The 14381-nt window shown below is 49.1% G+C and overlaps 1 protein-coding gene across 4 annotated transcripts in view; it reads left to right on the top strand.

Moving 5' to 3' along the window:
- Nucleotides 1-3114, top strand: part of Polr3gl (RNA polymerase III subunit G like) — an 18619-nt gene extending 15505 nt beyond the window's left edge. For 3 of the 4 annotated variants that reach the window (XM_029475421.1, XM_021158545.2, XM_021158546.2), the window contains exons 4-8: nucleotides 15-83; nucleotides 411-467; nucleotides 817-890; nucleotides 997-1110; nucleotides 2376-2656. In XM_029475421.1, coding sequence (XP_029331281.1) covers nucleotides 15-83; nucleotides 411-467; nucleotides 817-890; nucleotides 997-1110; nucleotides 2376-2462 — 401 coding nt within the window. In that variant the 3' untranslated portion in view covers nucleotides 2463-2656. Of the gene's footprint in view, nucleotides 1-14; nucleotides 84-410; nucleotides 468-816; nucleotides 891-996; nucleotides 1111-2375 lie in introns of all 4 variants that reach the window. The other variant, XM_021158547.2, reaches the window with a different exon arrangement.
- The last annotated feature ends 11267 nt before the right edge of the window (nucleotides 3115-14381 follow it).

Genomic DNA, 14381 nt, shown 5'->3' with positions numbered 1-14381 from the left:
CCACCCCCCCGCAGATGTGGAACGTTACTCAGACAAGTATCAGATGTCTGGGCCTATTGACAACGCCATCGATTGGAACCCTGGTAAGTGACTGGCCCCTCCTCTCCGAATGCCCTCCTTTCAGATTCTTTAGGTACCTCAAACTGTCACCTTCCTTTCCTGTACATCTAAAAACTAGAGTCTTAGATGTGCTCTGCAACACTCTCGGGTTCTACGTGGAAACCCTATTTTTAACAACAGTGCCCACCTCTCCAGAAGCATCTAGCCTACAATTTTATTCTGAAAAATCTTCAAACCAACCCCTTCCGTCCTTCCTTTTAAACACTCCCCTCCCCCTTAGCGCCAGCCATCACTCCCGGAAGCCCCCAGCCGGCCAGGGTCCTGCTGATTTTCACTCCCACTCTTCCCAGATTGGCGGCGACTCCCCAGCGAGCTCAAAATTCGAGTGCGGAAAGTACAGAAGGAGCGTGAGTGAATCTGCAGGAGGATGAGGGCTTGTCAGCCGGTGCCACAGGGACCACACGAGGGCAGCAGACCGCCACATTTGCTGCCGGAGACCACACGAGGGCAGCAGAGTGCCGTGTTTGCTGCAAGAGGGTGGAGTAGGCTCAGCTAGGATGGAGGGAGAGATGGCTCAGCTGATAGAGATGCCAGCCACCAATCCCCAGGACCCACATGTTGGAAGGAAGAACTCATTCTAACTTCCGCGTGTGTGTCACACACACACACGTACACACACACACACACACCAAATTTAAAACCCCAAAAGAAAGCTAGTAGATGTGCTAAGGCCTCACTTTTTGATCCTCCAAACAGGGACCACCATTATCCTTCCCAAGAGGCCCCCTAAGAGCACAGACGATAAGGAGGAGACGATACAGAAACTAGAGGTGAGGAGGAAGTGCGATAGACAGCTGGCCTCCCAGTCCCTTAGAGCCTCAGCTCTCCCCACGGTCTGTGAGTGTGAGTTTCTCTTCCTATTCATCCTCACATGAGACGCTAGAGAAGAAGGAGGAGGAAGTGACTTCAGAGGAGGATGAAGAGAAAGAAGAAGAGGAGGAGAAGGAAGAGGGGGAGGAAGAGGAGTACGATGAAGAGGAGCATGAGGAGGTGAAGGGGGCTCTGCTCCTCCCTATCCCGCCCCTCCTTTCTCCCTTACAAGTTGTGGGCTCACAGCTTTTTTTTTGTTTTTCTTTTCAAAATTTGTTGTTGTTGTTGTTTTATTTTTGGTTTTGGTTTTGAGACTGGGTCTCTGTTATGCAAGCCAGGCTGGCCAGGAACTCCCCAGAAACCCCCTGCTTCTATTTCCTGCTGTAGGAATTACATATGAGCATGCCTCCAGACTTAGCATACCAGACTCTGTGTGATTGCATACCAAGCATGTTCTGGTGCCTGAGGAGGCCTGAAGAAGGTCTCCGAACCCCTGAAACTGGGCGTTACCAGCAGGTGTGAGCTGCTCAGTTTAGGTGCTGGGATCTGAACTCCTCCGAAAGAGCAACAAAGGCCTTTAACATCCAAGCCATCTTTTATTACGTGTGTGTGTGTGTGTGTGTGCACATGCACACATGCATGTGCACATGTGTGTGCTTGCACCTGTCATGGCAAATGGGTGGAGGTCAGAAGACAACTTGCGAGAGTTGGCTTTCTCCTTTTCCCATGTGGGGTCTGGTTATATTGACCACAGGTCCTCTGGCTTAACAACAGAGGCCTTTTGTACTGAGCCATCTCACTAACCCTGGGCTCTCAACTCTTACACGGGAGACGTTCTCAGGGAGTTGCAGTGCCACCAAAAGCCTTTCTCCAGTTCATCTATCCCTGACCTATCCTCAAATCACATAACATGGCGGGTGATATGGCTCAGAGGGCAAAGGGGCTTGCTACCAAGCCTGATGATCTGAGCTCAGTCCCCAGAACCCACATAGTGGAAGGAAAGAACTGATCCCTGCAAGTTGTCCCCTGACTTCCACATGTACCCCAGGCACACTTGGACACACATATATAACATACATATACAGGCAAGCAAATAATTTAACTTGTATAACATGGAGCAGGAGTGAGGACTCTTGGTTAAGAGCGCATGCTGCTCTTCCATAGGACTTGAGCTCCACTCCCAGCATCCACATGGTGGCTCACAACCACTGGTGACTCCAGTTCCCCGGGCATCTGATGCCATTGTCTGGCCTCTGAGGGTTCCAGCACGAAAGCAGTATACACATACATGCAGTCAAAGCACCTATACGCATGAAAAGGAAAGAATGTATAACAGCAGGTAGAGGTGTCCCAGACCTCGAAAGGTGTGTGTGAGAAGAAAGAGCCTGGAAACAAAGAGAAGACTCTGATATCATCCCCGATCTCTGCTGCTTTTTACATTTCAGGAAACTGATTACATCATGTCATATTTTGACAATGGAGAGGACTTTGGAGGGGACAGCGATGACAATATGGATGAGGCCATATACTGAAAAACCTGGGCATAGACTGAAAACCTGGGCATAGACTGAAAACCTGGGCACAGACTGAAAACCTGGGCCCATATATCATTCTTGATTTGAGATACAGGAACTAAATATCCCTATTTACTTAGGGGTTTTCCTATTTTTCTTATTGACTTTTTTGTTTTGTTTTCTTTTGTTTTGGTTGGTTGGCTTGGTTTGTTTTTTCCAGAGAGGTCTCTCTGTACAGCCAGCCCTGGCTGTCCTGGAACTCACTCTGTAGACCAGGCTGGCCTCAAACTCAGTAATTTGCCTGCCTCTGCCTCCCAAGTGCTGGGATTAAAGGCGTGTGCCACCACTGCCCAGCTTTGTTATTGTTTTTTTGGGAGAAGATCTCATGTAGCTCAAGCTGGCCTGGAACTCAGTATGTAGCTGAGGCTGGCCTTGAACTTTGGACCCCCCTTCCACTTCCCAAGTCTTGGGATTACAGGGCTTCACCACCACAGCAGACTTACTAGCGTTTACTCCTGTTGAGGAAAAATTGGTCAGAATCCAGGTGGCCTGTGTGATCCCTGGGGGCTGTGATGCACAGCTGTTGACAGTTTAAGGGAGACTTGGGGTGGGAACAGTCAAGAGGAGTAAGGCCTGTTTTGTACTTTTAAATAAAATGTTTGTATCTGTCTAACAGAGTGATGTGTACTGGGAAAGGGTCGGAGGAAAGGCTGAAGGGGGTGTCCAGTCAAGCCATTCTTACACCCTGCCATACCCCCTTTCAGAGGACTGAATTTACAGCCATGCAAATGCTAAACGGGTGTTCTATCACTGAGCCATGTCCCCAGCTCTTTTTATATATTTACTTTAGAATTTTTAGACAGAGCTTTTGCTAAGTTGCCTAAGTTGGCCTTGAACTTAACCCTGTAGCTCAAACAGGCTTGAAACTGACTCAGCCTCCCAAGCTGTGGTCCCAGGTCTGTGCCACCAGTGTCAAACCTCTGCTTGTCCAGTGTGACACAGGTGTGTGTGTGTGTGTGTGTCACCGCCTTGACCTTTGACCTTTACTTCTTAGCTCTCCCGTGGAGGACATTCAGGAACTCATCTGCAATGCTGTCTGAAAGCAGCGCTGGGGAAAGTATAGGCTCGCCCACAGACTACCCTAGCCTTTGGCCTCCAGCAGCATAGGGACATGAGCCTGCATAGTCGGGCACATTCACCAGGACGCCAGCCCTCTCCTTTCTCACACTTGACCTTGACGGTGTCCTTATTTACAAAGAGTGATTGCAGCTATTTTTGGGCAGGGAGTCCAGAAAGCCAGGGGCCGGGAGAGGAGTGACTCACTGCTTTCAGCTTACGGTCTTCCAGGACCTGGAGAGCCCACTTTGAAAGGCATATTTAGGATCTCCCTAAATATACTGTTCTCTACAGACAGCGGGGTGTGGCTTGCAGCTTCTTCTTTTTTGTTGTTCTTTCCTTTGTGGAATTAAGTTAGCCTTTCTCACTCCACTTTGGGGAGGGGGTAGGCGGTGTTATCTTCCAGGAAGTAAGGAGGGTGGGGAGGAAGGGAGTGATTTAGGGACACTCACAGCTCTAAGAGAGGCTTCCTCGCCCACACAGCGCTCCCTTGGGTGAGGTCACTTCCCTGGCCTCTGATTGGCTTCTAAGGAAGCCTTCCTCGAGCTGATTGGTTGCATGCACTTGACATGCCACAGCCACGAGTAAGTTGCGTGTCCAGTATAGAAACAGTAAGGAGAACTGCACAGACATCTGCGGTGCTACCACGGGAGGCCCCACTGAGCATTTCATGGTCTAAAGATGGACTGTGCGAGAAGCGTCCAATAAGCTCCCCAATCACTTTTAGACAGGCCGACCGAATTTCCTACAGCATCGTGGGTTAGAGAACCGAAATCCAAGGTCAGGTATTTCTGACCCCATTGTACAGGGCAAAGAGGGGCTTAGACTCCGTGGAGGAAAAGCGCCTTCAAGGCCTCGTTTAAATGTGGTAGCAAGTGCTGGGATAGAAGCCCAGCCAAGAAAGCGGAGCTGGGAACAGGAATAGAAGCGAACATTCCAGAGATATTGAGCAATTTGTGGTGATTGATGTGTTCCTTTTCTAGCTCTCCGAGGTGAGGGGAGGGCGGGGCCAGGAGACTTGTCCCTGGGGTTTCCCACAGTTCCACTGCCAGCGACTGTAGCTAGGGAGGGAACAGCCGAAAACAAAGATCCTGAACGGTTTGGTTCTGTTTTGTTTACCTGTTGTCTTTTCCTACGTTGTCCCGCGCACACACAGTGGAGGGAAGACACCATCCTAACCCTCATTACTTAAGTCCAGGTCTATGCTGAGAGACACTGCCACAGGCTAGCCCACCTGATGCTCCTCTGGAAACTTTTTTTTTTTTTAACATTTCATTTATTTGGCCAAGGGTGTACAAAATGGCGTGTGTGGGGAACCCAGAGGACAGCTTGCTGGAGTCAGTACTCTCCTGCTGCCATACGGGTCTGGGGGCTCACATTCAAGGCTTGGAGGCAGGCACCGACTGAGCCACCTCACATCCCTGGGAACTTCTTGGTGGGACCAAAGATCCCGAACTAAAGGTGGTAAAGAAGGGCAGGACACTAACCCTCACCCATCTTTCCACAGTTCCGTCTCTTCACGTCCTCTTTCCCCTGGCGCAGGAGAAAGGAGGACAAAGGTTGGAATGACCACTTGGGATCAGTCATACTGCCTCAAAGACGAAGTGTCATAAACATCAGGTCATTCTTGGACTCTGCCCTGCCTGGACTCCTGCCTTCCCTGGCAGGTGACCTTGTTGGACAAAGCCAGTGACACGAGACACAACAGCTCCCCCAGATTCCTAATCGGTTCCAGGCATGAGCTAAACTATGTCCACTGACCTTTCCCCAACTTCCCACAAGCACTCACAAACAGGCAGAGGCTGGAGCCTGGGTCCAGCAGACAGGGTCAAAGCCGCTCTTCCTGGAGAGACAGGCAGCACAGCAGTTGAGGCCTTGCCTACTAATTTACATCAGACCTAGTCAGTGTTTGCCACCCAGGTACATCATACCCATTAGGAACAGTTCTTAATTGTCTAAATTGCTCTAGTGCCTGGGCTGCAGACTAGATTTTACAGCAGGAAAACCTGACCCATGTTCCACACCTACCCTCCCAGGCCTCACCTCCTTGGGCAGGACCCGTGAAATGGGGAGTCGGTGAACAGGCACGAGGACTCGTGTGGTTTAAGAGAGGACCAAATAGAGATCTGGATGCAGCAAGTTTAGGTTGAGAGTAGAGAACAAAGAAAACTGAAGGCCAGAAGGCAGGTGGACGGAGCAATTAGACACCGTGGTTTGGTAAGGGAAAGGTAGTTGGTCTCTGCAACTTACTTTTATGGTTGTTTGAACTTTGAAAGTAAAGAAGGGTGTGGGCTGGTAGAGAATAAAGCAGGGTGTGAACTGGGGGTGTAGCTCAGTAGTCAGAGCACTTGCCCAGCATACACAAAGTCCTAGACTTTATCCCCAACACCACAGAACTGAGCATAAAAGCGTATGCCTCTAACCCTTGGTTCTATGGAAAATTTGAGGCCAAGCTGGGGCACAGGAGACACTGTCTCAAAGGAAATAAGAGAAAAAGAAGCTGGGCGTAGTGGCGCATGCCTTTAATCCCAGCACTCGGGAGGCAGAGGCAGGCAGATTTCTGAGTTCGAGGCCACCCTGGTCTACAGAGTGAGTTCCAGGACAGCCAGGGCTATACAGAGAAACCCTGTCTCGAAAAACCAAAAAAAAAAAAAAAAAAAAGAAAGAAAGAAAGAAAAAGAAAAAAGAAAGAGAAATGAAGAAGCTAAGTCAAGGGGAACAATTGTCATCTCAGATAGGCAAAACATCACCCCAGGGCTTTGGTGTCTTTACTCCATAGTCTCGTACCCTTGGAACGTTGTGTCACGACCCCATGCTCAGTTTCTTCATATCTGATATATGAATCTGATACACGAGTTGTCTCCCGAGACCCCCTACTCCACAGTAGGGTTGGTGTAGACTCACTTGTAAAGGTAAAAACGGTACCGGGACTCCAGACATTTGCTTGGTCCAACAAGGTCACCTGCCAGTAAAAGCAGGAGTCCAGGCAGGGCGGAGTTCACATCTGACTTGATTTGTATGACATTTTGTCTTTGAGACAGCAAAACTGATCCCCAGTGGTCACTCCAACCTTTGTCCTACAAATGGCGGGACATGCCCCTTTCGCCAAGCTGTCATTCGATCTCCTTGATCTTCTCACCTTATTTTCGGCCAGGCAAGCTAAAGATACCTCAGGCACATGGCCAGTTGTTTCCAAGAACCTTTGCAGGCAGGGTAGCTGGGGACCAGCAACTCCCACAACTAGTAAGAAAGCAGAAAAGCCTTATAACCGAGAGTTCAAGGTTACGACCTGCGAGTCGGGAGTCACATCAAGGACACCACAGAGATTTCAGACCAAAGAAGCGGCTGCAGATACAGGTCCTTCCTACCCGTCCTTAAACACGTCTGGCCAGAGGTGAGGGGATAAATGAGCTAGACAGGAATCGTCCTGTTAAGTAATCTGGCCCGGGCTAGTGTGACCTTTTCTCCACTGACTTTTCCCCTACTGAGACTCACATTCCCCCCAAGGAAATCACAAACATAGAAATTTGAAATCCCGACGCAGAATTCTAGTTTCTAGTATTATCAGCAGGAATGGTTCGCCTAATCCTTAGGATGTAATGTGTCTCTTCTGTGTGCTGCCTGGCTATAGCTACCCCAGTGGGAGTTAGCAGGCACGCACTGACCTCACCCCAGACCAGAAGGGTGAAGGTTTTCCATGGTCATAGAGTCTGGGCTATTTTCTCTTCAAACCGCCTCATGTCCCAGGACTATCAGCTGTGCTTCCTACAGCTCAGACTTTCCCCCACAGAGTGGACACAGCCCTATGGTTCTCCCTCTCTGGATTTATGGTAAAGAGGGGGAAACATCCAAAATCACCTTGTCCCCACCACCCTGCAGTATCAGTGCCTGCCAGGAGGATTAAACCCATGTTTGTGTTTGGCTTTGTTCATTCCCGACAGGGTCTTGGGGAGCCCAGGCTGGCCTTAAACTTGATCACTCAAACACTCAAACTCCTAATCCTTCTGCCTCCATCTCCCAAGTGCTGCGATTCCAGGCTCACACCACTACTTCCAGTTTGCTTTTGTTTGTATTTTATTTAAGACAGGGAATTCATTGTGGAGTGCAGGCTAATCTCAGGCATGTAATAATCTGTCTGCCTCAGCTTCCAAAGTGCTCGGATTGTCAGGCACAGTGGCTCGGGCCTTTAATCCCAGTACTTAGGAGACAGAGGCAGGTGGATCTCTGAGTGAGTTAGAGGGCAGTCTGGTCTACAGAGTAGATTCCAGGACCACTAGAGCTACATAGTGAGAGCCTTTGTTGGAAAAACCAACCAACCAACCAACCAACAAAAACAACCACCAACCCCCCCCCGCCCCCCCAAAAAAACCCAAAACAAAACCAAATTAAAGTGCTATAATTATGGGTGTGTACCACCACACTTGCTTTATTCCTATCTTGATGTGAATTTTTCCGTTTGTCCGTGTGCATATGTGTGCTCATGCATGTCTATAAATATGAAGGGCAGAAAGCAGCCTAAAGTGCTATTCCTCATGTATGGTCCACCTTGTATGCATTTGAAGTAGGCTAGGATGGCTGGACATTGACCTCAGCAACCTGCCTATGTCTATGTCCCCAGTCCTGGGATTGCAGGGACTACATAGGTCCTCAAACTTGCACACAGCAAGCACCTTGCTGACTGAGCCACCTTCCCAGCAAGCACCTTGTTGATTGAGACACCTCCCCAGCAAGCACCTTGCTGACTGAGACACCTCCCCAGCAAGCACCTTACTGACTGAGACACCTCCCCAGCAAGCACCTTGTTGACTGAGACACCTCTCCAGCAAGCACCTTGTTGACTGAGCCACCTTCCCAGAAAGCACCTTGTTGATTGAGCCACCTCCCCAGCAAGCACCTTGCTGACTGAGCCACATCTCCAGCAAGCACCTTATTGACTGAGCCATCACCCCAGCAAGCACCTTATTGACTGAGTCACCTTCCCAGAAAGCACCTTGTTGACTGAGCAATCTCTCCAGCAAACACCTTGCTGACTGAGCCACCTCCAAATCTTCTTTACAATTTCTTTGAGACAGGAATTTGATCTCAAATTTGAGAGCCTTCTGGCTCCTGAGTGCTGGGGTTAGGATTACATGTTTGTGCTAGCACAGCCAGCAACGAAAGCCTGTGAGGATGAGGCAGGGCAAGGGACAGCTAGGAGCTTAAGCTCTCTTAGGCTACATAGTGAGTTTGAGGTCAGCCTGAGCTGTAAGAGACCCTGTCTCAAAACACACACACACACACACACACACACACACACACACACACACACACACACAAACCAAACAAACAAAACCAGGAAAAGGCTGTCTAAATCGGATGTTTCTTTTATCATGGAGATGCCTCCCACGGTCCCTTAGTCAGGAAAGAAGCCTTCTCCTTCTTCTTTCCTTTGCCCTGCTGTGGCCTCGGAGGCAACCATTTTGAGAGGAAGCTCCCTCCTCCAGAGAATGCTTTTGCCAGGCCACTGTGGTGAAAGGAAGTAAGCAAAGATGGGCGTTCTGTGGGAGAGCCACTCCCTCTCTGAGAGAGAGAAGCAGCCCTTCGCAAAGCTCCTTCCCCCAGGCCTCTCTCCTGGCACCCAGATAACTTTTTCCTGCCTTACCATACTTGGATCTGGCTGCTCTCGGCCCCTCACCTCTCCCTTACTTGGCCTGGATCCTGTTTTGAGTCTTGTTTTCCAGCCCAAGCCACCACTCTCACCTGTCCAGGGTGTCGGTCGGTGGCTTCTCAAACCTCTCAGGGGATGTTTGCGGACCTGGCCAGGAGAGGCGGCTGTACACAAGAGATCTTTAGACTTATCCTTGAAGTCCTTAGGGTGCGTCACATAATTTTCCTCTTGTATGTGTGTATGTATTGTATGTGTGTGTGTGTGTATGTATGTGCAGACAAGGTCTTATGTAACCCAGGGTGACCTGGAACTTGCTATGCAGCTGAGAATAGCTTTGAACTCCTGATCCTCCTGCCTCAGCTTCCCTAAGGTGGAAGTCCCCCCCCCTTGGATTTTGGGGTGTGGTGTAAATGCAAGCACATTTGTGCTATGGTGTGCACGTGGAGCTCAGGGGACAACTGTGCACTCTGTTGACTCCTCCCATCTTTTCCTGGGTTCCAGGGATTGAATTCAGGGCACCAGACTCAGGTGGCAAGTGCTCTCACTTCTAAATTGTCTCACCTTTTTTCCTTCCTCCCTCTCTGCCTCCCTTCCTCCTCCTCCTCCTCCTTCTTCTTCCTTCTCTCTCTCTCTCTCCTCTTTCCTTTCTTGCTTCTCTCTCTCTCTCTCTCTCTCTCTCTCTCTCTCTCTCTCTTTCTTCCAACAGTGTCTGGGAGCAACCTGTTATAGTATCAATTGTGTCCTGGTAACTGTTAACCCTCTTGCCTCAGGCTTCCAACTGCTGGGATTTCAGGAATGCAGTGCCACACCAGGCCCCTAAAATGTAGTAATATCGCTTCTAAATGTTCACAGCCAATTCAAACTTTGAGGAAGAAATAGTACAGACTTCTAAACATCTGCAAGCGTCTTTGGTTTGTGCTCTGCCTCGGGCTTAGCATTTCCTCTGTTGTGCCCTGTTTTGTCAACTTCAGCTAAAGTCAGCATACAAGAAGAGAACCGCGAACCATAGCACAGTTAAGCTGGGGCTCTATGGCAAGCCAAAGTTCTGTCTTCCCAGCCCTCGGGGTTCCTGTGCTGAGGAGGACTCCTGCCTTTACCACAAAACAGGATATAAAGTATCAGAAGAGGCTCTGAGACACAGAAAGAGACAAAGGGAGAGGAGGGCGAAGTCTTTGGTGTGTGGTTTAAAAAGAAGGCCAAGATGCAGGGTAGTGGTGGCACATGCCTGTAATCACAGCACTTGGGAAGCAGAGGCTGTGTCTCTGAGTTCAAGGCCAGCCTGGTCTATAGAGTGAGTTCCAGGACAGCCAGGGCTACACAGTAGGAACCCTGTCTCAGCACACACATACACACCAAAGGGGAAAAAAAAAGGGGGTGGGGGGTAGTTAAAAGAAGATAAAATGAAGCCCATTTGAGAATTCCCATAATTTTTCTCTTCCCCGCCCATTTCCATGCCTGTATCCAGGACCCTCCTCCCATAGTCAACAGGCTCTCCTAAGCTCTCTGTTAATTGACTGCTCTCCACCCCCCTCCATCTCTCCAGTGACCTAGATATCTAGGTGGCCGTGTCCACATGCCACCATTTTCAATCTCTGACCTCCACAAGCAAACATCTCTTCTGTGTTCCCAAGGTGTATAAAGCCCAAACCTGGGTTTCTCTGTCTTAGATTCTGTTCTCAGGAGTAGGGACAGTAGGGTCCATGAGGTCTCAGAAGAGTTTGGAGCCCTCCTACAGGCCGGTCAAGGAGGCAGCATAGAGAGCTCAGGTGCCACTGCCTGCCTGCAGGACCACCTCTTTCTCCATGAGGAGAAAAGGACACGCCCACTGGTCTATGGAGGTTTGGAAGGGAAAACTGAGTGTGGAACAAGAAGCTAAGCTTCTGCTCTGGAAGGTGAGGCAAGTATGAAAGACCATGCGTGCAGAGAGAAAGAGCGGGATGCCAAGCACTAACTGTGAGTCTGGGCGGCAGGAGGAGGATCTCGGCGGGAGGAGTTTTCGTCCTAATGTAGAGCCATTTAAAGGGCGCACCTTCACTTGCGGTCCTCTCCCTGCACCTGGAACTCTTCCTCTCTCCATCTGTCCAGGAGGTTAAAAATACCCTTGACAAGCACCTAGCCGGACGTTTCCACGAACCTGCTTACTGACCGCTTGGTGGACTCGAAGATGTCCGCTCAGCAGTTCCATCACGCAAAAAGAGAGAATGGACCTCACTTGACATCCTGAGATGCAGGTCACATGAGATTCACAATGCTGTCCCCATGGCTCTGTCTCTCTCCTTCCATCACGCTGTTGCCTGGAGATGACCAAGCAGCGGGAACACAGAAACACCGCAGTGCACTGAGTTCGTTCATTCTTTCCTCTTTATGTAACAGGCTAAAGAAAGACTAGAGAAGGATCAAGCCCGGGGAACGGTCAGGGCAGGACAAGAACAATCCAGGTCAACTGACCTGGGCCCGGAGGATAGGCTCATGACTCTGACCCTTGTTCTACCCAGCTAGGCCCTCTCTGGGAAAAGAGCAAAATATCTTAGGACTGGAGTGAGGGCTCACGGGAAGAGCACCTATGCGTCTTACAGAGGACCAGGTTCTGGTCTCAGCACTCATGAGGTGGCTCATAACCATCTGGAACTCCAGTTCCAGGCCCTTTTTGACCCCTGCAGTCACCAGTCATGCAAGTAGTGCACATACGTACATACATGCAGGCAAACACTTATGCACATAAAAAATTCAAAGGAATGTAAAAAAGAAAGACGCAAGGAAGGAAGGAAAGAAAGGAAGGGAGGAAGGAAAGATAAATAAGAGACTCATTTATTATGTTGTATGTCTATGTTCTCTGGCCCTTGATTTGCCACACTAAATGGTAGAAAGCTTTCCCATAATTGTGTAAACTGAAGAATTTAGAAGATCCCATTGCAATCCACTTGCAGAGGTCAAAGAACAATTTGTGGAAGTAGGCTCTCTTCTGGACAGAGCGGGGCTCCGCCTGTTCAGCTGCTCCTCCTTTGAATAACAAGCACGCCCTGTGCTAGCAGCACCCACATGCACCCTTCCCTTACTACACTTCATCTTTTTAAAAAGATTTGTTCTGCTCTTAAGCCCTTGCTCTCTCCTTGTCTCTTACCCCTCTCTCTCCTTCTTCCCTTCCCTTCTCCCTTCTCTCCACGTGGCCATGGCTGCCCTCCACTTCTTCTTTTCTCTCATCTCTCATCTCTCTTCTCTCTCTCTCTTTCTGCCTTTCTACAATAAATGCCTTCAAACCATGAACAAACAAAAACAAAAACTCAAAAACCAAAAAAGAGCCAGTCGTGGTGGTGCATGCCTTTAATCCCAGCACGTGGGAGGCAGGGGCAGGCGTCTGAGTTTGAGGCCAGTCTGGTCTACAAAGTGAGTTCCAGGACAGCCAGGGCTACACAGAAAAACCCTGTCTTGAAAAACAAAAAACAACAAAGAAAACCAAACAAACAAAAAAGATTTGTTCCTTTTTTTTTTTCTTTTAGTTTATGGGTCTGTATCTCTGTGAGTGAATACCACATGTCTATGGATGCTCAGGGAGACCAGAAAAGGGCTTCAGATCCCTTGGAGCTGGGGTTTACTAGCTGCCTGATAAGTGTGCTGGGAACTAAATCCAGTCCTCTGAAAAGCAGCAAGTATTCTTAGCCACTGAGTCATTTCTCCAGCCCCTACATCAGTGTGTTGTGTGTGTGTGCATGCACACATGCATGTGTATGTATATGTATGCATGTGCCGCATGTGTGCATAGGCACTATGGCATGCCTATAGTCAGAGGGTAAGTTTTGGGGAATTGGTTCTCTCCTTCCATGTGAGTAGTGGGGAGAGGTTTGGTGGCAAATATCTTTACCCACTCCCCACTATGCATTTCTAATCTTCATAACACCTATGGGGGCAGTTCTATCCCTTGCTTTCATTTTACAAATGAACAATCACAACTACAAGTGGCAGTTCATGTCTGTCTACAATCCCAACATTTGAGAGGCAAGAAGATTATAAGTATGAGGTCGGTATGGGTTATCTAGAGACTCTTTCTCCTAAATAACACACACACACACACACACAACCTGGAAATGTAGTTTACACCTGTGATCCCAGTGCTCAGGAACCTGAGGCAAAGGAGGATTGAGATAAGTGTGAGGCCAGCCTGGTTTACACAGTGACATTCTGACTCAAAGATAAAGAAACAAATAACAAGTAAACCAGGGGGGTTGGTAAAGTGCTTGCTATTTAAACTGAAGCACCCATATAAAAAGCCAGGTGGGCTGGTGTCTGACTGCAGTTCCACTGCAGGAAGGCTAACAGGAGGGCCCCGAGGCTTGCTAGCCAGTCTGAGAGTTCCCAACTTTCAGTGAAAGACCTTGTCTCGAAAATAAGATGGAAATTGTCAGAGGAAGACACCTGACCGACTTCGTTCTCTGTGCATACACATGTTTTACTAAACTTCCTGTTTGAGTGTGTGTGTGTGTGTGTGTGTGTGTGTGTGTGTGTGCAATGCGTGTGCTCCCCTCTAGCTCCCAAAGGTATCAGGAAGGCACATAGAGCACAGACAGACATACCTGCAAACATAGCCGTGCACACAAAGTAAACTACATAAAACTTTACATCAAAGCAGTATTGAATGAACGGCCTACGGTGTGGAGAGTTTAAATAAGCAAGCCAGTATCACATGCTGGCAGGTGTCACAGGAGGTGTAGAATTTAGTTTGGTTTCAGGGCCTGCATTCTCAATAACTAGCTCTCCTAAGTACCTGTGCTGCTGGTGAGTGCTTTGTTAACCCCAACTAAAGTCATCTGGGAAGAGAGAGCCTTAGTTGAGGAGATGCCTCCATCAGACTGGTCTGTGGGGCATTTTGATTAATGATTGATGTAGGAGGGCCCAGCCAGAGGTAGGTGGAGCCATTTCTGGGCAGGTGTTCCTGAGCCATATAAGAAAGCAGGCTGAACAAGCTATGGGGAGCAAGCCAATAAGCAGCACCCCTCCATGGCTTCTGCATCAGCTCCTGCCTCCAGGTTCCTGCCCTTGCCTTCCCTCACTGATGGACTGTGATCTGGACATGTAAGCCGAATAAAACCCTTTTCTCCCTGAGTTGCTTTTGGTCATGGTGCTTATCACAGCAAAATAGAGAAACCAAGGCAGAACTCTACGGGAAGGCTAATCACGGA

The sequence above is a fragment of the Mus caroli genome, chromosome 3, assembly GCF_900094665.2.
Source record: "Mus caroli chromosome 3, CAROLI_EIJ_v1.1, whole genome shotgun sequence".
NCBI lineage: Eukaryota > Metazoa > Chordata > Mammalia > Rodentia > Muridae > Mus > Mus caroli.
The sequence above is the reverse complement of the archived record's forward strand: the minus strand, read 5'-3'. Positions and strand labels throughout refer to the sequence as shown.